This window comes from Ursus americanus, chromosome 11, assembly GCF_024610735.1.
Source record: "Ursus americanus isolate L20-20 chromosome 11, mUrsAme1.1.p, whole genome shotgun sequence".
Lineage (NCBI taxonomy): Eukaryota > Metazoa > Chordata > Mammalia > Carnivora > Ursidae > Ursus > Ursus americanus.
Genome location: NC_142137.1, coordinates 43891631 through 43918004, shown reverse-complemented (window position 1 = coordinate 43918004; position 26374 = coordinate 43891631). Strand labels below are relative to the sequence as shown.

General features: G+C 40.0%; 1 protein-coding gene across 7 annotated transcripts in view; it reads right to left on the bottom strand.

Annotated features, from left to right (window-relative positions):
- L3MBTL3 (L3MBTL histone methyl-lysine binding protein 3) overlaps window positions 1-26374 on the bottom strand; it is a 111523-nt gene that overhangs the window by 5772 nt on the left and 79377 nt on the right. For all 7 annotated transcript variants that reach the window (XM_045805573.2, XM_045805568.2, XM_045805574.2 and 4 more), the window contains 2 exons: window positions 20812-20961; window positions 8513-8592 (listed from right to left, as the gene is read on the bottom strand). In XM_045805573.2, coding sequence (XP_045661529.1) covers window positions 8513-8592; window positions 20812-20961 — 230 coding nt within the window. The remainder of the gene's footprint in view (window positions 1-8512; window positions 8593-20811; window positions 20962-26374) is intronic.

Here is a 26374-nt window from a genome sequence, read left to right as displayed (position 1 = left end):
GGCTATTACCGACAGTGCTGCTATGAGCATTCTTGTACACGTCTTTCCTTGAACATACGTATGCGTTTCTGGTGTATGTATATACTGAACAGGGAAACTTGGAGGTTACAGTGTTTGTGTACATTCAACTTGAGCCAATTCCGCCAGTTCTCCAAGAGTTGCACGATATGCAGCCACTAAAGTGTCAGACTGTTACAAATCCTTTATCTCCTCAATAACATGTGGTGTTGTCTACCTTTTTCGTTTTAATCATTTTGGTGAATTTGCTGTGGGATCACATGGGGGTTATAATTGCATTTGTCTGATGACTAGTGAGGTTGACAATCTTTTTCCAAGTTATTGGCCAAATGGAGAAGCTCTTTGTGAAATACTTAGGTTTAATGCTCATTTTTCGCATTGGGTCATCTTGCCTTTTTCTTACTGATTTGTAGAAGTTATCTATATATACTCTGGATAGGAATCCTTTGCTGGAAATACGTCTTACTAACATCTCCCACTCTTGTCTTCCTTTTTACTCTCTTAATACAGTCTTGTAGGTCTATTGAAGAAATCCTTGCTTACTTCAAGGTCCTAAAGTTAGTCTCCTCTGTTTTCCGCTAAGTACTTTACATTTTACTTCACAATCTATCTGAACTTTATTTTTGTATGGGGTGAGATAAGGCTTGACATTCCTAATGTTTTTTCCCGCATGGATTTCTAATTCCCCAAACATGATTTATTGAAAAGACCACCCTTTCCCCACTGTATGCATGCAGCGCCGGCGTTAACATAAATGTAAATGTGTGTTTCCAGATTCTCTATTCTGTTCCATCGGTCTCTTTACACCAACCTACAAGGTTTTAATTACCATCACTTTCTAAGTGTCCTGATGTCTGTGATCTAGTTCTTCAAGATGGCCTTGGCTATCCTTATCTCTTTGCATTTCCATATAAAATTTAGGATTGGCTTGTAAAAAAAATGCTAGGATTTAGATGGAGATTACTGCTGAACATAGACCAATTTGGTTCTGAGAAATGACAACTTCACAATATCCTGTCCCTCAATCCAAGAACAAGGCATATCGCTGGGACTTCTTTACTATTTCTCTTTGATCCTTTGTCATTTTCATGTAGAGGTCTGGCATATCTTTCGTTAAAGTTATTCCTCTGTATCTGAAGTTTTCTGTTGCTATTACAAGCAGCACAGTTTCTTAAAAATTTATTTCCTATTGTTCTACTGTGGTCCTTTAAGAACTTTTCTCTTAAACTAGCCTAATCTTAGAATTTTGAAATGCTCTGAACATTAGCAAGTAACTTAGAAGTAACTATTGGGGGAGGGGGGGAATCTGTCCTATTGGCGCTAACACGCCCTGGGGTCCTGGTTCCACCTGAGTGAGCTCATACAGAAAAACCTCTCTGTTCCACAGGAAACATTTCAATTCTTCAAATATTTTTTAAAAAATCCATCATGGCACCTCTTGCCCCACTTCGTTCAATGAATCTCATATAGCTGGTTATATATAAGTTTTAAAGCCCTATCCTGTTTTACCAAATATCTGTTAGGAGCCAAATATATAAGCCTGTGCCAGTTTGTTTTTATTCTTTTATTCTTTTTAAATTTCCCACAGAGTTCAAGATATTTTTGTTTGGCATAAATACAGGGTAACTTAAAAACACTGAATTTCAGACACTACCAAGAGTTTAGCAATTCTTTGAAATACAGTATTTGTAAAATCTCTCATGAGGCAGGCTAGTAGGAAATGGTAAGATTCCCAGTCCCACAGGAGAGTGAAACCATAGAGCCTATCTTATGGCTTATCCTCTGACTGCTTGCCACCTAAGTGTCAGTCTTTTCCGAAGTGGTACGTGTATGACACAACTGTTTCTATTCTATTAACACTTGCCACTGTTCCCTCCTTCACCATGGTTCCAGTCTATTTCCTGCTAAAGCTGTCTTAGCTTATTTCTAATGTTGTTACAGCATTATTCTCTAGCAAAACAACTGAGCCATTCTAAAGAAATGACTGAAACCCCTAAAGCTCCCATATTTCTGGTGGCTTCTGCATGTCTTTCAAGTATAAACAGACCTAAATGCATACGTCATTCTAAAACTAATGCGAACTTCACATCTTTCACTTCAGACTCTCCTTGCTTTTGCTGATTCTTTCACGCTGACTGATGTCCTGCGGTGCAATGGTGTTTTCTGATGAATGGGGCAAAAGTAGAGTTTCCCAGCCACAGAACACCCCATCTCTTCAGAAAATAATAGCGTTAGCTACGCTCCCCACCCAAAAAAACAGAGAAAACAACTTCGGTTGGATGAATGTGTATGTGAGTCCTTGCACAGAAATGTGACTCCAGGTTTTTATTTTTCACATGTGATCAGACTAAAATAAATGCCAAAGACGTTGGCTCAAGTTGCTGGCTCAGTGCCAAGAGGGAGGAAAAGGAGATTTGAATGTGCACAATGTACTTCATAAAACAAAGCCTTTGTTCTGGAAGACATTTCTGCCACCGTCATTTTACTAGGGTCATATTTCTTACTGCCCTCCTCTCAAACTATCTGCATGAAAAATAACACTTTTATAGGAGTTTTCTGTATGTTTTGAAGTTCCCTGAAATGAAAATTAACCAAAGTCCTTTTCTCCTCCCCCCTTTGGCTTCTGGTTTTGTGCGTTCACAGTTCTTCACTGCTACTTAATTCTGTATCATCGGGCACAGAACTGTCCGGGGAAGATTTCCAAGCCTAGTTCTTACCAATGCTTGCAAAAGTATGATTAGGTAACTTTATACTTTGTCTCGAAATTGTCTAACTGGTTTTTACTGTTTTATGACTATCAGGAATGTGTATTTCTGGGCTTCCTTAATATCAGAAGCAAGAAAATGCTAGGTGGCAAGAGTGCTAAGAGAAATAACTTGGTGGAACTATGTATGGTTTTATTGCTATTGCATCTGCTAGACAATTACCAAGCGAGGAATATTTTTTCTTAGGTTGATACCTGGAGAATGGGACATAGAGACCTGCTTCCTATTTATGATTATGGTTTACCGTATGGAAATCACTTACTCAGCAATTACTCAGCACTGACACTGTATCAGAAACTGCGGGAGGTATGTCACTACAGCATGTTCTCGCAGATTTTCTTGAAACGAAGTGCAATAAATAATCATGTAGTTATCCAACACAGAAACCTGCAACTACAGATTTGCCCACCATGTCTGTCAATTCTGGTTGAGAGCACAGGTATTAAAATTCCTGATTTGACTTAAGGTAGGAAAAAGTGAAGTGGAAGATTAACCCTTGTAAGAAGTCGTTTCTGATAAAAGTTATCCTGAAAGAAATATCCTCCAATGTTTCACACAGAATCAAGACAATAAATGTTCAGTATAGGGAACATCTAAACCAACCATGAAATCTCCTAGTAGAAAGAGATGTCCTCCCCACCACAGAGCGTGAGACCCTGCTTCCTATAGGACCATTTCATTAAGATCCAGTGGAACCACTGTATGGCAGGCTGACCAAGCAGGGCAAGTCCTAGAGAAGAGGAGAAGTACTCCTGCTCTGCTACTTTCAGACTCGGATTCCACTCTGAGTGGTGTTCCCATTTCCAAGTCTGGAAATGCTAACTCAACAAGCCAACAGCACAAGTTACCACTGACCTCTTCCCTGACTCATTCCTAGCCCCTTAAGCCAGAGGCAGAAGCGAGACCAAAACCTCCAACTGCCTTGATTCATTTTAGTTTCAAAAAAGTGCTAGAAGGGGACTATCCCTGAGGTGAGGAAACAGCCTGACATGCCCAAAGCCGCACTATGAGAGAGGGGCAGCGTCAGACAGTGACCCTGGATCTTTTGCCTCCTAATACAGAGGAAAGGATCACGGTCAAGAGCGTGAGTTTAAGAGTCTGATAAACATGGATTCAAACTCCTGCTCTGCCACTGACTAGCTCTATAATCCTGGTGCAATCAAGGTAACAAGACTGTTGGGAGGATCACATGCTATTTTTAAAATGCTTATCCCACTGTCTGACATACAGTAAAGACTCAGCAAATGAGAGGAATTATTTCTATTTTGAAAGAAAGGCATATCACTGAGAGCGTACTGGATGCAAAAGGCAAAAATGAAAAGGAGTCAATACGCTTTCAGGCTAATAGTGCACGAGTCTGTAAGATATGCTGCTAATGTGGAAAGAACAAGGCCAGAAGCAGAGGAGTACATCTGTCAAGCAAAAGAGAAAAAATTTTAACGGAATTACCAACTGGTGACTAAATATAAAAAAGATGAACAGTAAGAGTGATTAGGTAAGATAAATGGATCACAGCATCAAGGAATGGAGATAAAATTAGCTCCATGATACTTAACTCAGGCTGAAAGTTACCTGAAGATCATTTCAAGGTTAACAACCAAAAAAACCAAAAAACAAAAAAAAAAACCCAGCCAATTACTATGGAGGCAAAAAGCAAGCCTGACTTTTCAGGTGAGAATCTAGCACATTACAAAATAGAATTCCATTCTTTTGGCTTATCAGCCACCCATGAGAAAGAAGGCTTGCAGGAAAGAAAGAAGTCCTGTACCTTTCCGAGGAATACAACAGTTTAAACTTGAAGGCCAGTTTATAGAATCTTTTATTAATGGGCTTTCCGACAATGACAGGAATGAGCTGTTTTTTTCAGGTAAAAAAGATAGAATTTTTTTTTAAAGGAAGAAGAAGAAAGGAGAAAAAGTGATAAATTATATTCAGTTAAACTCCCCCAAAGGTCAGATTCAGTTACATGGTGAGAATCCTAAAAAAAGGGGGGCTCATAATTACACATATTTCATGGAATTAACCTGAATTAACTAAAGAAATGGGGGAGGCAGAGAGGGTTTTTCAAGAGGAAGTTGTTTTTTTTTTTTTAAATATCAATTTGCTCCATGACTCCAAACAAAATACTTCTCATGGGCCTGCTGAGTCTTAAATCCTATTGGCATTTTAAAGAAACTTGGGGTGGTTTCTTTTCAGTCTCCTCTATCCTAAATAATACACAAATCGCAAAGGGCTCTCTCTCCTGCCCTTTGCACCACCCCCCAGCCAGCTAGATTTGGGAAGGGCTCCTTCTACCACGGGAGGGAGAGAATTGGGAATGATCCCTGGCGAACATTTACCAGGCTCAAGAACGTGGACCCAGAGTGGAGTGTATCTACCTGACCCCCAGGCGCAGGTTTGCCAAGAGAAATTCTTCCAGCACCCAAATGGGAGCGTTGAGGGGTAAGTGTTCTTCACAAAAGACCTGGGAAAAATTCTCTGGACTCGAAAATGTTAAAATAGAAAAACAATTTCCATGGGGCCTCTGACAAAAAGTTCTACAAAACATCAGAAGAGGAGCACTGATTTATTGACAGAAGAGTTTCATGATTTTAGTGAGGGACAAGGGGATAGGACCTCTACAAAACAAAAAAACAGGCTATGAAAGAGAATGAGCCAATGTAGGAAACTGAAGGCAAATAAAAACCACTGCTGTTAAAATGCATGTTAAAGGCAGTAAGTAGTAGACTTGACAGATCAAGAAGCTAAATAAGATATTTCAACTTGAGAAATATGCCTAGAACATCGAAAATATATAGAAGTTGTTAAAATACTAAAATACTGGGGTACTTGGGTGGCTCAGTTGGTTAAGCATCCGACTCTTGATTTTGGCTCAGGTCATGATCTCAGGATCCTGAGATCGAGCCCACATTGGGCTCTGTGCTGGGTGTAAAGACTGCTTAGAGATTCACTTTCCCTCTCCCTCTGCTCCCCACCCCCACGGCATGCTTGCCCTTTCTCTCAAAAAAAACCCCCGACAACAACAAAAAAAACCAAAAACCAAAACAAAACAAAAAACCTAAAAAAACAAAAAAAACCTAAAATACTTCCATATTGGTTGGTACAATGTCCCCCTCCCCTATCCTGCTCCCTCCACCACCCAAGACAGCCAGGCCCTTAACTGGACTTCTAAGACCCAGCAATTAAGGGTAACTCTTGGTATAGCAGAGAGCACCCAAAACTCTCCTCCAGTACTTAGACCAGTATTAATTGTAACTGTCTTGTGCAAGGTTGGATGCCAAACCAACTGTTAAATATTTTGAATATAAATATAATCCCTTGGCTCCAACTCAAGAATTATAGGTATTACCAGTCAACAGAGAGAATAGAGCACAAGTGATAACTAAAATTATAACTGAAAGAAGTTTCCTGGATTTAAAGACCAGCTGGCAATCATAGCATGATTTCCTACATATAAAATGTTTTATGGAAGTTTTATATAAAATGTTCCCAAACTTCGATAATGAATGAAAGTTATCAAATTCATTTTAAGAGGCTACAAATGGGTGAGATATTAATAGTCAAATCTCACTTAGGAACATATGTGCAAAAATTCTCAAAGCAACTTATTTTATGAGGCTCTCTTCCTTTCACTAATAAAACATAAGACAGTTACTAATATAACCACATCGAACCACAGGCTTTGTAGGTGGGGATGATAATTAAGAGTTGTATATGAATCCTACTAATGTTTCTGGAGAGAATAAAAAAGAAAAACTCAGGCAAGTCAAATTGAGAAAAACAGGACTAAAATATACAAAGTTTAAAAAGACAAAGAGAGACCACCATGCATATCCTATGTTAATCAAGCCAAATTCTCTCTTAAGAGAATCATAATTTTTCAGATCATTTCCAGAAAAAAATGATCAAAATCAGCTCAGCAAGTCCAATAAAGAGTTAAATCGATCACCAAGTTAGGAAGAGACGGAAAAGTTTACCGAAGTATATTACTCCCTCAAAAAGTTCAGAGTCTACAAGAGTCTATTCTGCATCTATCTGAATTTTCAATGATGAGACAATTCCATGCAGTGAACACTTCTTCCACAATACTACTACTCTACTACTACCACCAGCTAATACTTCAGCCACTGATGCATTTCGTCCTCATGAGAAGCCAGTGCCATGGCTGCTATTACTACATTCATCTTATGCAGGAGGAAACTGAAGCCCAGAGCTGCGCTGCTAGGAATGAAGGCTGTGATCCTAACCATCATTCAAGAAAGACCGAGACTTTGGTCTAAGAGTCCAATATACCTTGATGACAAAACCCTCATAAAATAAATGTTTTTCTTCCTTTCTAAATGGCCAGGAACATTTACAATAATCAAATGCTTGCATAGCACTTACTATGTGCCAGGCACTGTTTGAAGCAAGTCACAGAGGCACTTAATCACCATGGCAACCCTGGGAGGGAGTTACCACCATTAAGCTTCTGGGTAGATAAGGAACCAGAAGCGTGGACGCGCTCAGTGACACGTCCAAAATCACACAGCCTGTAGGGTTTGTATGTGGTGTTGTATTAAGCACAACAGAACATGCTGAAGACAGCAGAGAATATAACCTTCAAAATAATCACAAATTAGTGCTTTCTAAAAATCAGATATGGAAATCAAAGCAGCCCTTACGGAACAGATCACTGCTGGCAAACAGTCATTAGGTGCCATTCTCAAATCTCATATAACAATCTAAAGCAAAAAATACACATGAAAAAGCAACATCTCCAGGGACAATCATTAAAATCACAATCGGGCTAACATTTTCTCATAAAAAATAATAATTATGTGTAAGTTATAAATACAATCTATACAATGACCAACAGTCATTACGACTTCATTACTTAGTTAAGCATTGTGATGTGTTTTTAGCAAAGACGGAAGACAAATTACTTTCTCCAGTACAACTTAAAACATTTGTTCAAATGACTTTCTTTTCATTCTGTGGTATTAAACTAAGGCCATATTAATTCCATTTGGATTTCAATACACATTCTGAGGTGAGTTTTAAACATATGAAGCAAATGACATCAATAATACCAAAGAAAATATATCACAAGAACCAAACAGAATGTTGCCTAAACTTTATATATAATATCGCACAGATATGTGAAAGAGCCTGTAAATATAGGTCACAGATGAATCCATACCATTATGAATTACATACTGCATACAGTTGACCCTTGAATAATGGAGAGGTGAAGGGCACCAACCTCTGTACAGTGGAAAATCTGTATAGAACTTTTTTTTTGAAAATCTGTATAGCTTTTGATTTCCCCCAAATGTAACTACTAAGAGCCTATTGTTGACCAGAAGCCTTAGCAATAACCTAACCAGTTGATTGACACTTATTTTGTATGTTATATGTATCAAATACTGTATTCTTATAATAAAGTGAGCTAGAGAAAAGAAAATGCTATTAAGAAAATCATAAAGAAGAGAAAATATATTTATAGGACTGTATTTATCGAAAAAAAAATTTGTGTATGAGTGGACCCACACAGTTCAAATCCATGTCGCTCAAGGTCAACTATATATTTATCCTGAACAATAAACTTTTATAGCCTGTGATAACAGAATAAACCAACTAAATGAAGTTTATCTTTAATACAGAAGTGGCTGCTAGATTCTAGTCAAGTTCTGATTGTTGAGTATTAATAGTAATATCCATCAATAAGATAGGATTATTATGGCTACCTCTGGCTTCATGCGACGTCCTCATTTCACTTTCTGTTCTCTCTTCAAAGTCCTCTTTAACATCATCAGCATGCTGGTCTCTGAGAAAAACAGGGTGTTTCAGTATTTGGTAACAGATGCACTTTAAAGGGTGGTTCAACACTGCATCTCAGCAACTGTTACAGGGAAGTGAGAAAGCACTGACTTCTATTCCTGAAACTAATATTACACTGTATGTTAACTACCTATAATTTAAATAGAAACTTGAAACATTAAAAAACCAGAAAACAAAACAAAATAAAAACACATGGTACCACTAAAATGTTAGGATTTTCAGTTCTACTAAGAAGCAACTCCTACTAATAACATCTATAAACATCCATTTTCTTCGTTAACAATTTTCATTTACAGTTCAGAAAGGAGATTTTTAAAGCTAAGAATGGTATTAAGATGAACTATTCTGGCAAATGCAGCTACGGAGTAACTCAACTTCAAACTGGGACATGTATTCATGAAGAATTTTACTTGGCACTGTACAGTAAAACTACAATTGAAGGAAAGAAAATATTTTGAAAGTCCAGACCATTTAGTCAAGTAGCATATATACTACACTCAGCTCTGGGATTTGGGCTTCAGCCTGAGATTGGCCCAGGAGAATCAAACTCAATTCTAGGAAGCTTTTCCTGGCTTAATCAGGTCAAATGTGTAGGCTGAACTGATTCCAACTCTTTTTGACCAGGAATGACCCAGTGATAATCTAAGCATGCTGAAATCCTCTAAAATGGAATGGAATCATTAAGATCTTAATTCAGAGCTTTACCCTTAAGTCAGGGACAAAAATGGCGTTAAAGGGAACCACACCACGGACTAATTGTATTTCCTAAAGCTAAATTTCAAGTATTTAAAATTTTTCAACCTAATTTTTCCATTCCCGGAGTTCAGAAATACATCCCACTCTCCAATTTCCTGGGACTATTGAGGCTATGATCCCTGGCTCATACACCTTAATGCTTCTAACACTCTGCATTTACGATGCCTTATTGTTCCTTATGTGTTATCTTTATAAATATATCCTGAGTTTCTAAAAGATCCAGATCATACTTCTGTTAAGTGTGAAGAAAAAAGCAAACACATTTGAAACCAAATATCCCAACAAAATATAAAGAAGTTGTATAGTCTTAATTATAAAGGCACTGGCTTATTCTCCATCTGAATGATGTAATTTAACACAACAAAGCAAACACAGTAAGTATGCCATAAATACATCTTCACTACTCCTTAGAAAGATCATTTCCATGGACACATGTGCAATTTTATTGAGATCTGTGTTCCCTGGCTAGGAAGTTCAAACTAAAAACAACTTATCACAAATTCTGAAGAAAACCTGCTTATTTGAGAACGGGGACGAATCATTGTTAATACAAAACAAAAACACGTCTTCTTCCAAGAGTAATCAATTAAATGACTATGGAGGCTCTTATTCCATAAAATGTGGAGAGATGGAAGTATAGGGAAAAAAAATAAAATCGCTGATAATTAGAGGGACATTAACTGAAATGACATTAATTGAAAACTGTCTTCTCTGCAAAAACTGTGGTAAAGCTGTACTTGGTAATTACAACATGCTAAAATCAGCTTCCTATGCTAAAACCAGCTTCTGGGATCTTCTGAACTTGTTTAATATTAAATTAGAAATATTATTTTTTGAGTCCACAAATTTATCCCAATAAGTATTCTGACCACTGAAAAAAGCTCTTTGTGGATGACTTAGTATTTATTAGAAAAAAAATCACAAATTACAGATATAACTTAAAACTGGCATTTTTCAGAATCAAAAAAATAAATTCCCAATTAGTTATCACAGATTTCCTAAAAGCTTTAATGAATGGTTAAAAGGAAAAAAAAAAAAAAACCCGACAAACTGAGATCAAAGGCTAAAATTAAGTCTCAGAATTTTTCAAATATTTCAGTTTTTGTGATCAGAATTGTCCACTGGTAAGTTTTACATTTTTGTGGTTTTAATAAAGCACAGCATTCCTTTAAGGTAAGTTTTACTGGGGCACCTGGGTGGCTCAATTGTTAAGCATCTGCCTTTGGCGCAGGTCATGATCCCAGAGTCCTGGGACTGAGCCCCACATCGGGCTCCCTGCTCTGCAGGGGAGACTGCTTCTCCCTCTCCCTCTGCCTGCCGCTCCCCCTGCTTGTGCTCTCTCTCTCTGTCAAATAAATAAAATCTTAAAAAAAATAAATAAAATAAAAAAGTAAGTTTTATTCAAATAAAGATATAAGACTTAAGTATAAGCAAAGTTCTATTGTATTCTTATGCCCAAATACAATGCCAACGATTTATTTCATGAAATGTAAGAAAAGGACCATTTTCTGGGAAAGAATGGAGACAGAAAAGGAAAATAAGACCTCTGACCCAAAGTTTCTTCAGGCCTGAATCTGCTGTCATCTATCCCCAGAGAAGCAAAAATCTGTTCTTATATTATTTATATAGCTTCATTATAGAAGCATGTTCAGTTTCCATTTTCCCTATTGTAACTCATGATATTTCATTACACCGAACCCACATAAAGTTGGGAATATATAAACATGAATATTTATCTTTACCAAACACAGTTCAAGTAAAGGACTCTAGAAGAAATGTTTACTGAATGTTTTATTTCCAACTAATATACTGATTCTGTCAATTCCTTAAAATTAAAAGTGACTAAGCCCCTGGGGGGGTCTCTAAATGATATTTCATTTAGCTAGAAAGTTGGAGGGATGGGGCAATGGGGTCATCTGAGCAGTATTAGAACAAGCATTAGAAAATAGACGGATCAACAGACCCACCAAAGTGAGCAGAATCCTAATTAAGCACATCCAGAAGTGTGGGAGCAGCTCATAATATGCACCAAATAAGAAACAATAACATAATATGCACCGAAGGCTGGCTGAGACCTTTGTATGTCCAATATTTCATAACAATTGCTGGAAGAAGGTTCTACTCTTATAGCCACCGAAACTTAAAGAGGTTAATGCCAAATCTGTAGGACAAGTAAAGCACCAGGCCTACTGGCTCCAAAATCCATAATCAGATTCAGTTATTACTTGGTTTTTACCCTTGCATTTCTCCAGAATACAGTACACCCGTCTTCTAGTGAGTGACAAGGTTAGGCATGAAGCATCTGACTCATTCTTATCTGTTTTGTATTTTATTTAAAATGAAAATTGGTTTCTTGGGGCGCCTGGGTGGCTCAGTTGGTTAAGCGTCTGCCTTCAGCTCAGGTCATGATCCTGGTGTCCTGGAATCGAGTCCCGCATCGGGCTCCTTGCTCAGCAGGGATCCTGCTTCTCCCTCTCCCCTGCTTGTGCTCTCTCTCCCTCTCAGTTAAATAAAGTCTTTAAAAAAAATTGGTTTCTCAATTGGGCAACCAGTATTTCTCTCTCCTACAAGGTGAGGACTTTCATTGCTAATTCTGACTCAAGAGGTGCCATGATGGGTCTCTTTCTCTGTGCAAAAATGAAATCTTTAATCTAGGATTTCAAGTTCCTGAGCGCAAAGTTATTCTAGCTGCACAGGTCTTCCAATTATAGACAAAACACATTTATATCCGAATGCCCCAACTCTGTGATAACTTAACAATACACCCTGGAACGCAGTACCAGATAGGCTTCTTGACAGAACTGCTTTAAAAAAAGACAACCAAACCTATTTTGATGTTGTATTTTAATAGTACAATTTTGCTCTACATAAAAACCCCTCTATTTTCTCCTCTTGATCAACACTTTCCATTACCAACAATTTCATTTGGGAAGGAGGTACAAGCTGATCGGGCAGGGGGCTTGAATCAGAACGTGGAGTGCTTACATGCATGGCCTCCGGAAGTGAACAGACCTCGTTCCAATATCAGGCCCGCTACTTAGGTCTACATGATCTTCAGCAAGTTGCTTCACCTCCCTACTTCCCAGCTGCATCATCTGGAGAACGAGGATAATAAATCCTTTTCCTCACAGGCATTTCGAGGACTCAATAAAACAACGAAGAGAAAATGCTGCACACCGCCAGACGGAGAAGCAGGAGTATGACAAATGGCAGCCTCTACTATTTAAGAATTCCTTCTACTTGGGGATAAAATCATCCACTGTCACCTGTTTTCTTCAAGTTTTAAAACAGCTTTTAGAGTAAAAGTTACGAGCCAGACTGCAGCCAGACGGCCTGGGCTGTCCTCGGGGTCTGCCATGGGCTAGCTGTGTAACCTGTAACCAAGAGATGTTCTACATTTTGGGAAGGGGCTATAACAATAGCTCCTACCCTACACACTGTGAAGATTACGTGAGCTGACGGAGGTAAAAACACTTAGAAAAGTACCTGGAATACAGCGATTTCTCTTGAGATTTTAGAATTTTCAAGAACCAATTTATTTCAACATTTCTTTAGCTTGAATTGAAATGTAATCATAGCTAAAACCTTACTCAAGAATGCTCTTGTAGGCTTTTAATTAAGACAGTGGAATCCACTCAAGTGCAAAAATGTAGTCTTTATGAGTCAGCATCCTCTTTTTCTCTGTAATTAGGGCTCACACTTTAGATGTCTTACTATCTTACACTAAATACGCTTTGTAGTAATAATTAGCAAACCAAACATCAGAAGGGTAAATACATAGTAATAGGATGCATTTGAATGCAAATAGCTGTATTTCTTCAGGTTTGTTTTTCATTCAAATACAATCCCTAGACAATTATGCTTCATCAGTCCCCAGTACGTTAAAAACGATATTGAAAAAAAAAAAGTGAAACAATTATTTTGCCTCAATTCAGGGATTTCAGCCATCTCTCAAAATGCAGCATGAGTTTGGTTTGGTTCCTAGCTTGAAATAACCCCACCCTCTCTCTCCAGCAGAGCTTACTCTAGTCTCACAGGGGTTTTGTTAGAGCTGGAAAGTACCTGTATTCCTTGGTAACAAGAGGCGACACAATGAATGTAGCGAGGGCCCTAAAAAAATGTAGGGATTACTGTTTTGAACAGGAAAAAGGAGATCTTTTTTGCACGCTCCCAGCAATTTTTTTTTCTTTCTAAATTTCTGGGCTGAGGTCACTCACAGGAAAAAATCCGAGAAAGAGAATTTCAGGGTTTATACTTTAGAGGAATTATAAAAGAGTACTTGAACTGTCTCCAAATGCCTCCTACAAATGGAGAGGAGAGGGTGCTCACACAGCCTCAGTACAAGGAGGTCACCATCTTCAGAAGGACTCAGAAAGATGGCAAATAAAACCAGTGGGATTAAAACTTTTAGGTCTATGGTTAACATATGAAGAGTCTTTAAAGATTTATTGATTTATTTTATAGAGAGAGGAGGGGAGAGGAGGGGAGAGGAGGAGAGAGAGAGAGCGCTCTGAGCAAGAGCAAGTGGGGGGCAGAGTGTGGGGGCAGAGGCCAAGGGAGGGAGAGAGGTAGACTCCCCGCTGAGTACGGAGCCCCACATGGGGCACAATCTCGGGACCCTGAGACCTCAACCTGGACATGACGACCTGAGCCGAAATCAAGAGTCGGATGCTTAACTGACTGAGCCACCCAGGCGCCCCTAGCAGTGGTTTTAATAGTGTTTTCATAAACATGGCCTAAGAGAAGTAAACATGGTTTACTATTTATTGAATGGCTAAAAATACATTTTGATTAATAAGCCTATTAAATTATCATTTAGCATAAGGAACATATGTTAATGAAGAAAAGTAATATAATGGGTCAAAACAGTGGATATTATCAAATGCCCAGGAAAAACCCTCCAGAAAAACTAATTCAGCAATCAATTGATCCACCCTATTATAAAATGTAAAGCCCTAACCAGCGAGGTGAGCACTGGGGAATAAAGAAGAGCAAGACTGCATTACTTTCATGTTGTCAAAGAAAGTAAACAGATGTCACTGCTTTTCCACTAGATATGAGAGTCATCTGAGTCAGGAATTAGTGCTGAGGGGATAGAATAAGACCCTGTTACAATATTGTCCCGACAACGTCACAGGCGTGCAACAATTACAGTCACCTCTTCCTTACACTTTTGCTGCCTTGGTGTCACAGTGGTTGGCGAAAAAACTGTGAGTGTTTTAACTAAAGCTGAGCTTCTCTCTGGCGCACACAAACCGCAGAGATGTGACTCCGATTCCCAAGAGCTGGAATATTTTTAAACTTCCACAGCTCCTGATCCATATCTGGCAGCCCGTGGACAGAAAGGGGAAACTGGCTTTACACGGGCAGGTAATGCCGAGTCATTGAAAGGACGAAAGTCTCAAAAAGCCCAAAAAAGTTCCTAAAGATTCTTAATTAGCATTTGCAATCTTCTAGAACTTTCGGCTCTACATTAACGTTATTCTATTTGATCTTGCAGTTCTGCAAAGTAAAGAGATTTTTATATGCTTATAGTTTCATATTTATGTGAGCCTGTTTTCCCATCTGTTTAATAGAGCCTTCCTCAAGTGTATAGACTAGCGCCTGGTGTGACTGGCAAATCGGATTCAGCCTAGAAATATAAATCAGATTAATAGTTGCAATTCCTACAACGGCTCTCTGTAATTCTGAGTAGAAACACTGGTCCGACAACTTGAGAAGCCATTTTAATGGCCTATAATGATCTGAACAGACTAAAATTTTTCATTGGATTTAAATTAGCAATGGACATTTGCCTTGCAAGGTAACACAAGCATTTAGCAGGTATTGAAAACATGCTTTACTGTGTTTCTGTGGTTATGTCTAAGCAGCCTTAAACAACATGGGAGCTTAAAGCATTCCGTGGTTTTTAATAGAGATAGCACCTAATTTAGAAACACAATTACAAGCAGCTGTAGGATAGATTTCACGAGAAGGAGCCTATGTGGGATAGATGCCAATGTTCTCCAACTGGTCACACACTGTGAATTATGACCCCAGAGAAGGGTCTTTATATTGAATAATAATTCTCAAAGCCTAGTATATAGATCACTTGTGTCCATCTCCCGGGGGCGTTGTTAAAAATGAGCTGGGATACACCTCCCCATCAGTATCTCTGGAGACGGTGCTGTGAAGGCTGCATTTTAACAAACATCTCATGATTCTGATGCAAAACAAAGTCTGCAACCCAGGTTTTATTCAGTTACAGAGAGCTGCAGACATGCAGAGACTTAAGGTTACCAGTCCCCAGAAAAAGTCCGCCATGCACTGGGAGAGCCCCTGCCTCACCATCTCGCGGCTAGGAGTGGGGGGAGGGCAGAGATGAGCTGCGGCCCCCCCAAGTGAGGAAAACGTCTCACTGAAAACCCTAGGCAGTGACAACACAACGCAGACCCTCCTTACACGTCTGATGAATCAATGGCTAACTGGAAAAGGACTGCAGACTCACATTTCTATGTAAATACACACTGGGAATTCACTCATAACCCAACCATTCGTTTGACATATTGCTATAGGAAAACAGATCTAAATATTGAACATACCTACAAAAGGACTCAAGGGGAAGCCACCTTAATGTGGGGCCGAGCTTACCAGCTAGGATACCCTGAATCCCTGGGTACACGTGCCCCCATCTGGTCAGAAGAGGTGGCCCTACTCACTCCCTTTGTGCCATATAAATGTTGTCATTTCTGCGGTATCATTTTCTGTGTGGGGCAGGAATGAAAGCAACAACGTTTTTGGAAAAATGCCAAATTTATAAAGAGTGCCAGTATGTATTTGGGGGATTCATCTGATCATTTAACAGACATCCAGTGTGGAGATCTTACAACGTTGAGAATGTAGGTGTTTTACCAGTACAAAAAGTTTATACAGCTTTTGCCTCTTAGATTATATAACTGATCTGTCCCCTCTGAAGGCTGGTGGATGCTTCAAGGTCACCTCGAATCCTTACTGGATGCCAGGTAGCGTGCTCAGGGCTGGGGTATCTCAGAGAATGAGAAAAGATGTGGCCCCAGCCCTTACGGAGCTTACTGTCAAGCAAAGTACACAGACTCAGAAGGACATACAGGAAACCATCAGCAGCATCGGGATGTGTGCTGTGAAGCCACGTGATAAGGAACCTGAACTATACTCTAGCAGATCAGATAAAGCTTCCCCGAGGAAATGACAGTGAACTTGAAGCCTGCAAAATGAGAGAGCAGCTAGGAGACGGCAGGCATAGAGGCTCTAGGCAGACTGAAAAGGATGTCTGAAGACCACGGTGGTTGAGGCATTCAGTTTAATAAAAATGAGCCTGGCAGGGCTGGGCAGAGGCTAGAGAACATAGGACCTTGCCATGCTCAGGAGTAATGGAAAGTCACTGCAAGTGTCAAGCAGGGAGATCTACTCCCAAACCAATTTTTTAAATGCACACTCTTAGGCTCTAGCCTGGAAGATTCTGGTGGGCTGGCCTGGGCCCCCAAATCTGAATTCTAAGAAGGTCCCCAGAAATCTGATGCAAAGTTTAGGAGCTACTGCTGTGGAACATTAGTTGTCCCCAGGCCCAGCCCAAGCAGGTGGCCTGTGAACCAGCCCTTAAAATAATGGTTATGGTATGAAAAGGACAGACACATTCCTGGCATTGTTACTTTATCTGGCCTGGTTCTGTCAGCTTCCAGATCAAAAGCAAAGCCAGCATGGTCCTCATTCTGGTGACCCTCTGGCATTTGAAACGGGTGGTGGGGGGGAGTGAGGGAAGGCATAGCAGCCACGGTCAGTGCCCAGCCCATGTTCCCGGGATAGCACTCCCCTTCCAGCCAGCTTGCACCGTCTCTCCTGCTCCGCTTTCCTGAAGGAGTAACCCCGGCTCTGCTGCTGGCTGGCTGTGCCGCAGGGCCGATGGGCTGGGGAACAGCTGTGAGCTTCCTCGCTCTGTGACTGCAGGTAACCGGTGTTTAAACAGTGCAGCTCCCTCCCCCCTACGGAGGACAAACTCTGAGATGTGTGTTTTACACTGACTCCCAGAGTGGTCGCAGCGGGACTGTGCTCCTGCGGGCTACCATGGGAAGCAGCATGACAACAAGGCTCTCACCGGAGGTCTGCCCTTCCCGGCTCACTTCCCCACTCCCCTACTGAGGTCTTCCTGGCCCCCAAGTAAACCACCTGCGAGGGAATCTGTCTCAGGGTCCACTTCTGGGGGTGCAAATGGTCTCTTGCTGTGCCGAAGTGCATTACAAAAACAAAAAAAAGAAAAAGAAAAAGAAACAAACAAAAAAACAACCAAAAAAACCAGTAGAGTCTGGTTACCAAATTTAGTAAATTATTACAAAGGATGCAAAGAAAATGTGTTAAAACCTGAATGAAAAATTCCTTCCATATATGCAATGAATATGGGAAAAGAAGAAAGAACATAATCCAGTATTGTGAGAACTGTCTTGAATGCAGTATTCAAAGTTTAATTTAGGAATATCAAGGAAATGGGCCAGCCTTTCCTTTGCTTCGCCAGAAATAAAGAATGTTGGGCAACAAATAAGTAACCTATTCCTCTTGCCCCATTAATAGAAACTAACATTTACTGAGGGCTTATTATTAGTCACTGCTCTCAGCGCTCTGCACAGCTCATGATTTGATTCTTAAGTCCAGGTTAAAGAAATCAACAATCCAAAACTTTTATATTTACTTATGAAATGAAGAAAATATTGAGTATGTTCATACAGATTCACTTACAGCAGCGAAGCCAGCCACCTTCTACCCTGTTAATTCTACCTCGTATCAACCATCCTCAAGCCCTAAGGTACACATTTTCATTAACAACCCTTCTTTTACTTGTTAGCATTTACTATGTTGCCACCTCATGATCATTTGTATCTAAAATACCCAGCGCCACTGGGATTGCTGGGAGAACTAGTGACGGACTGTAAGCGAAAAAAGTAATCTGAAGTCAATGTTCAAAAATTTTAAAGAAAAAATTAAAATTTTTAAAGAGTAAATTGATCTGTGTTATTTTGAAACACATTGTTTTTTCAAGTATGCCTAATGAAGCGTTTAGGTTTGGAACATCAAAGTGTCTGCCATCATCTCTTAAAAATACTTATGCATAAAAAAATACTGTGAGAACAAAAATCTTGGTAAAAAATGTTCACCTTAAAAATCGAGGGGTCATTTCGATCATCTCTCTTGTGTTTCCTTTGTATGTAACTAATCAAATCTTTCAGGTTACTTTTAGTTACGAAAAAAATAAATAAAATAAAAACAGTAAATCTGGAAAGATGAAGACAGGAAGAAATCTAAACGAAGTCTCTAAAACCATGAATAATGGCACATTCATTTACCAAATGAAAGCAGATCACTCGAAATTAACCTTAATACAAAGATTCACTCACACAAAGTAATGGCAGGTCAGAATTCACTGACGCAAAAGACAGTATGGGCTAAAAATCTATGACACAGAAAACTATTTAGATAGGAAACATGTGTGATAGGTTATACAGAAAACTAAAAATGTCTGACGTTGGTCCCCTAAATCCCGGCTGATTACATGAAGAACCATGACCATACCTCAGAGAAGACAGGTGACTGGAATGGTCAAATCCAATACAGTTTTTTTTTACATAAATTCTGAGGTAAAGACGACCCTAGAAAATCATCCCACAGAGACTGTGTTGTGAGGAGACTCTGGCCCTAGGAATCTGGCCCGGAGCCCAGACAGTGAGTATAAATGTGTGAGATAGACCTGCCGGATTTTTGGAGTGTTCTGTTGATATTTTAAACAGTATCTTGGCTTCTGAAATCTAAATGCTAGGTAGTCTTACCACCTTGTGAGTCAGAGTCAATGAACTCTGTAATTATTACTGTATGAATTACTATTTTATTTGTCTCAAAATAAATTTCCTCACATGGTAGGACCTCATTTCGGAGTGCTGGGTTGGGTAAAATGAGTTTATGCTACATTAGTCATAGTTTTAAGGGTAAAAAAAAAAAAAGAAACCATCTTCCTGTGGTGAATAATTACGGAACTTACAGCTCGCCCATCCATAGGATAAAATTACTTTTGTATAAGGATACTGAGGCCTGAAACGCCATGACTCCAATAGCATTGCTATGAATTTACAATCAAATTTATTCATTCAAATGTCCACCTGGCTCATCCATAAGAAGAGAAGTTATAAACCATTTAAATAAAAAACTATGTTGCCTTAGGTTTCAAAATACTCCTAAAAGGGGCACCTGGGGTGCTCAGTCGGTTGAGCATCCAACTCTTGATTTTGGCTTGGGTCTCGATCTCAGGGTTATGGGATCCCCCTGAGGTGGACTCCGCACTCAGTGGGGAGTCTGCTAGTGACTCTCTCCTCCTCTGCCCTTCCCCCGCTCACACACATGCGTGAGCCTTTCTCTCTAATGAATAAATAAATCTTAAATTAATTAATTAAATACTCCATAAAAGAAACTCCCAAAATCTAAACACAAAGGAATATCTTTCCACTAATCTGCTCTTTTTTTTTTAGTAGTATCCTCAGTTAATGTAAGGGCACAGACCTTTTATTTAAAGATCAAACAAAATCTAGTTCTTTACTTAATAATTCACTGAGCTTAACTTTCCAACTCAACTCCACGAGTGAAATCAAAACTAAATGAGCTTATTCTATTATTGACCCTTGAACAACATAGGTTTGAACTAAGCAGGTCCACTTATGCATGGATTTTTTTAAATAAATGTATACATACGACTGTAAATGTATTTTTTCTTCTTTATGATTTTAATACTCCATTTTCTTTTCTCTAGCTTGCTTCATTGTAAGAATACCATATACAATGTCTGTAACTTTCAAAATATGTGTTAACCAACTGTTTATGTTATCAGCAAGGCTTTCAGTAAACATTAGGCTATATTAAGTTTTTGGGAGACTTAAAAGTTATACTTGGATTTTCACTGTGTGGGGAGTCATTGCCCCTAACCCCCATGTCATTCAAGGGTCAAATGTAGTGCAATTAACATCTTAATAATTAAAAAAAAATAACACATAACAAGTGCTTGGCATGAGCATGAAAAAGAAGTAATGTATATTCTTCACAAAAATCTGACACCTTTCTCATAAAGGATGGTTCTAGATAGATACTGATCAGTTCATTCGGAAATATGAACTGGCATGAAGTAGAATGACTGGCATTTCTAAACTGCTAACACCAAAAAAGTTCAACTAAAAGATGAACAAGTAAGAAGAAAGCCTATCTGGTTTAGATATGCTTTTATAAATCCTCTGCCTAATTGCTTTAAGTCCACTACTGATCTCCATTATCATTTTACATTAAATCAAATGCATTTTTAATACTGTCCGAGAAAAGATAACCAGAGAACATAAAACATCTGAGACAGAAAACCTCTTTCAACCAGAGCACTTCTAAACAACACTAATATTATCACTTGAATTACCTGATTTCAGGAGATGAAGAGATTTCATTTGTGTCAGCCCTTTTGTTTCTTGGAAAGGCTGGACTAGCCGGGGGCATCTCACCACTTAGGCGGTCTGGGAAAACTCGGTCTTTATTCAAATTGATTTCTGAATAGGGACAGTTGGCAGCGCTAAAATAGTAAAAGAAAAAGAAAAGAACATTCTCATTAGAACATACCTCTAATTAAAATGACAAGCTATAGAATATAAAATTCCAAAATTTAATTGAATGTTATACATATTTACATATGGGTATATGCATGATTAAACATATAGGATGAAATACTTTATCTCTAAGACATAATGTAAGTATATTCTGATAGAAAATGTGTCTTTGCACTAGATGTTCAGATGCAATCTGATGAAATCTTTGGAACTGAGCAGTGATCACGGAAGGATCCCCTCTGTCTTGTCCAAGGGCAGAGCCTGCGCATATCTGTAAGAACAATCAGCCCCAAGAGAGAAATGCTTAAGACCTCATAGGAGGCTTGGTGACAGAGGTGGGTCAGAGAGAGACTGATGGACAGAGAGACTGATGGAGCAGATCTGCTTCCCAAAGTGATCCTCCAGACTCAGGGTCCTCACTGGCCGTGTCATTTCCCTTATAACAGCTGTCCCTTCAAAGGAAGGAGGCTCCCCCGTGTTCCTGGCTCCAGGTTCAGATGGACACCTGATATCCTAGGCAACACATATATCAATCTGTAGTTACTCCTGTTGCTGATATGAAAGGAGCCCAGATACCAACTTGGATCATGACCCATTCAGCTCACTTCCTTTCTATCGGTGCCCTCTGGACCCCTGGTTGGTCTCTCAGGTCCCCTATGGGGATCATTTCTGTTATCCAAGCAAAGGAAATCTAGGTCACTAATTGTTAAATCAATGTTAAGTCAGTATCATCCTCTGCCTATGCCACAGCTTTGCAGACTCTGGAACAACTGGGCTACCTCTGAATCTCAGGCCTCCAACTAACTGCTCTTCTTGCCCCTCTGGTTTTAGGAAGCCTCCTTAAATCTGGAAATTTTTGGATCTTAGATAAATTATATTAGTGTCTTACATGTCTCTTCCTTTCTCTAGGTGATCATGGGAATGTTGATAATCACCCAGGGAAAAATTTTAAACAATACATGTCTACTCTCCACCAAGGAAATCAGATCCTTCTCCTAGGAGAAGGAGGGAAGAGTTTGAAAACTAAGTGATTCTGATAATGGCCTATAAAACTTATCACAGGTATGTTGTAAGCTACAATACAATCTGTATTTTATTTAACTACATACTACTCTACACTGTTATTATGCAAAAGACAAATGTAAATAACATCTGATCACATGTTGACATAAATGTATATAATGCTAACCCAACAATAACAAAAGCAATAACCAGTCATATTTACGGAGTGCCCACTGTATATCAAGCACCGTGCTCAGCACAGTATTTTACTTAATCTTTACAATATCCTATGAGGAAGGCTTCTCATGAGACAAACTGAGGCTTAAAATGCTTAGGTAACTTCAGTCTTTAATTATTTCATTCATTTGTTCAATAAGTATTTGTCAAGTATCTACTAAGTCCTAATTATCTTTCTAGGCACTGGAAACACAACGGAAAATAAAAAGACAAGATCTCTGCTCTCATGCGGCTGATATTCTGGGGGGAAGATGAGCACTGCACAATTGCACAAACATAAATTAGACAACCTCACATAGTGACAAATGCCATGGAGTGTGACCTAAGAGAGAACATGGGGCTGTCACAGGTGGTGAGGAAGGGCTTCCCTGAAGCGGCAGCATCTGAGCAGTGCCCTCAAGGTGAGGAAGAAGCCTGCTCTGTCAACATGGGAAGAGCATTCTGGGAAATGGGAAGAAGAGTGCAAACATAAGAAAAGCTTGGCATGTTTGGGGCAGGGAGAGACCAGCGATGGTTGAGTATGTGAGCAAGGGGAGGGTATGCACTAGGAAGTGTCATTATGTTGGCTCTGGTAGGCCATAGTCATGAGTTCAGTTGGTTAGTTTACATTTGATGTGAAGCCACCGGAGGACCTTCAAATAAGGGAATGATATGGTTTGGTACAATTTAAAACAATCACTCAGGATGCTTTGTGGAGGAAAGATTTCAAGGGGACAGAATTGGAGCAAAAGAAGTTATGTAAGACTAAAGACATCATGGCGACTTGGATTTGGGTGGCTGAAACAGTCACGGTAACTCTGTGATCCCTCCAAGGGAACCTGTGCATGGATGGTTGATGGGGAATGACATCAAAGAAGGATTTAAGAGTGGTCTTTAGGTTTCTGGCTTGAAGACCTGGGAGGTGACAGGGATGCCTTTTTTCCCCCTCCACCCACCCAAGATGAGAATGATGAGAGAGAAGCAGATTTAGGGACAACATCAGGAATTGTGGAATGTTTATTAAACAATCAAGTAGAGATGTTGCTTGCCCAATGTCACATAGCAACAAAGTAGCTCAGGAAGATGACCCTACTATTTCATTTATCTTATTGAGAATGGGCATACTATTTTAACTCATTTTTATTCATTCAGTAACGATGTGAAGGAAAAATCCATCACCAACCACAACGTCTCTTCTAGACAAGAATCCTTCAAGGGATATTTGTACTAATCAGTGTTTATGGCTATAAATAACAAAAACCAATTCTGCGTAAGTTAAGCAGAAATAAACTCACTACAAGGCAGTGGACGGCTCAGTAGGAAGACTGGGCAGTCAGGCTTGGGCAAGAAGAAAGGTCCCACCAGCTCTCGTCCCCAGACACAGTCTACACAGGATGGGGGGCTCCTGGGGCCACGGCCCTCACTCGTTCCGCAAACCCCTCAACCACTTCCACACCCGCCCAACCCCCAATTCCACAGAGGCTGCAAACACCAAGTGTGACTTGCCTTCGCATCACTCCTCCTGATGGAATACCCAGGTGGCAGCATCTGCTTGGCAATGTTTCGGTATTCTGCCCACAGAGTAACTGCCAGAGGCCTGAGGAGGGGAGAGGCTCTGCTCCCTGTAGCTCCCCTGGGGGACATGGAGCCCTGCCTTACACCTATCTTGTTTCAGACAAAACATAAATGACCCAGGGTTGCCTCATAACAAACATGTTTAAAATCAAATTCATCATCTTCAATGAACTCCCCTCTTCTGAAGAAAAAAAGATAAGAAATACAACCAGCTCCTCCTGCTATTGTTGAATCTGTTTCTGACAAAGGAAATATATTAATTAAGCCTCAGACTGCCATCTTTAACTCTGTTCTATTCTTTCTTCCCCATACTGTGTATTTCTATTACAAATTTATCTCCTTGTAGGTTGTGACAGCAAGAAAAAAAATCTAAATATAATGCTTTGTGTTTTTTTTTGACAAACAGTATGCTGCTAATCCTATAAATACTGCAACCATCATGTTTCACTCACAGTTAAACACCTGGCTTTACAATTACTGAAGAACTATCTATACATCCACCTTAGGGTTTTTCTCAGATATGAAGTAAAGAAAATGAGAGCCCTGTTCCTAACCCCACCCACTCCCACACTGGGAAGACCCACAGTATTCTTAAGAGGGGCTGCATATCTCCAACCACACACGAGTGAACAGTTACAGTTAGAAGTCTTAAAATATAAGATCTATGAGAACAGCCCCTTCACCCATTTGTTGGCGAAGTGAAGGAAGAATATCTCTCTCTAAGATCACGACATATAAACTCGGACTGCTCACAGAAAGGCAAGACTGCAGAACAAAACAGGACTTACTGTCTGAACATCTGCCTTTTTGGATTGTTGGGGGCCAGAGAGGAATTTCAAACTCTCAACTTGAAGTAGGAGAAGTGAGCACAGCCCTCCAGGCAGGCATTTACTAATGGGCCAGGCTGATCTGTGAAGGGAGTCTGGCAATGATCAATTTTACGCTGACACCCTCTCTTCTTTTGAACCCCGAGAGAAGTAAAATGAGTTTACATATCTCACATTTTTACACCTACTATGGGGTAGAGAAGGAAACCAGCTGGTTCCTGAAGTGGGTGGTGATAAAAAAAAAAAAAGGGTATGCCACAAAATGCAAATGAGGTTCACTCGTACGGAGGGACAGGCAATCCCCCAGACAGAAATCAGGAACCTGGTTCTAAAGGTTCCGCCGCTGCCTCCGCTACTGACTGAAGGGTAAGCCCAACTTGGGAGACTCCGTCTTCTCGCTTGCAAAATGAGGATGGTAACAACATCATCATCCCCACGGCTCGACTGCATTACACAGCTAAGTGCTCCACTTGCATTATCTTGCTTAACTCCCACGACCCGGAGAAGTCGTTCCTTGTCTAACACTCGTTTTACAGATGTAGAAACTGAGGCTTTAAAAAGGGAACTTGCTCAGCGTCAACTTTATCAGTTCTTGGCAGAGTCCGATGATGAACTCTGGCTGTCCCGTTACACCGTATGGGGGCAAACGGTACCTTGCAATATCAAAGAATGCCCTTAGCCTTAACCTATGACCATGAAATCCATCGGAGTACCGTCTTCGAGCAGATACGGCTGTCATAGAGTGAATATGCACTGAGCCAATACTTAACCTCTTTGCCAGTTTCCTTGTTCTTAAATTTACAAGGTTCATACAGTTTCAAAGTTACTAACTTTATAACTCACCAGTGCTGACCAAACTTCTGTGGAGAAAGTGGGTTCTCATTAGGCTCATAATCATCTCTAGCTCCTCGTGTACTAAGCTGTGTGTATCATGTTTACATGGGCACACACGTATCTACATACATGTAACTCTTTACCATGACGTAGTTCCTTGGAGAGCAGAGGAAGAGGATTACACAGCTATCTACAGTAAGGATTTTATTAGGGTACACCCTGTTCTACGGGCAAATAATTCCATATCAGCTTTACACACAAATATCCCAGCGGCCCCTCTAAGAAGGCAGTTCTTCCTATGAAAGACTGGAACAGCTTATGAGGAAAGGGGGAAAGGACTGCCTTGTTCACTACTCCCCACTGCCACCTTTAAAAGCCTTGTAATTGTGAATACATGTATTTAAACAAGTGGGTAACACCTTCAGTTTCCTGAGTGATCACATAATCATTCCCCCACTCCGTCGTGACAAAACCGTGAGGCAGGCTCGATCAGGCCACTTGCTGAGTGTCTAGGAGTTATAAGCGGAGACTGAGTGCCAGCCAAGCCGGGGCTGAATTCTGGTTCTGCCACTGTCTGATCCTTGGGCACATACTAACTATTCCAGCCCTGTTTCCTCACCTGTAAAACCGAGATTGGACCAGCACCTGCTTCACAGAGCTGCTGTGAGGATGAAGTAAGTCCTACAAGAGTGCCTGGAACATCGGAAGTCACCAATAAGCCCTACCGGTTGTCATTACTCAGAAAGGAGGAGCAGACTAACACCTAACCGCTACTGTGTAAAAGAGCATCCGCCAAGATACACAACTGCATTAGAAACTCCATAATGTGCCTCAGTTTTGGAGGCTCTCTGCTTCCCTCAGGAAAAGGGTGCTCCTCCCTTCACGCCTCTCGAAAACCTGTGTGTACCAGACTGGGCTCCTGAGA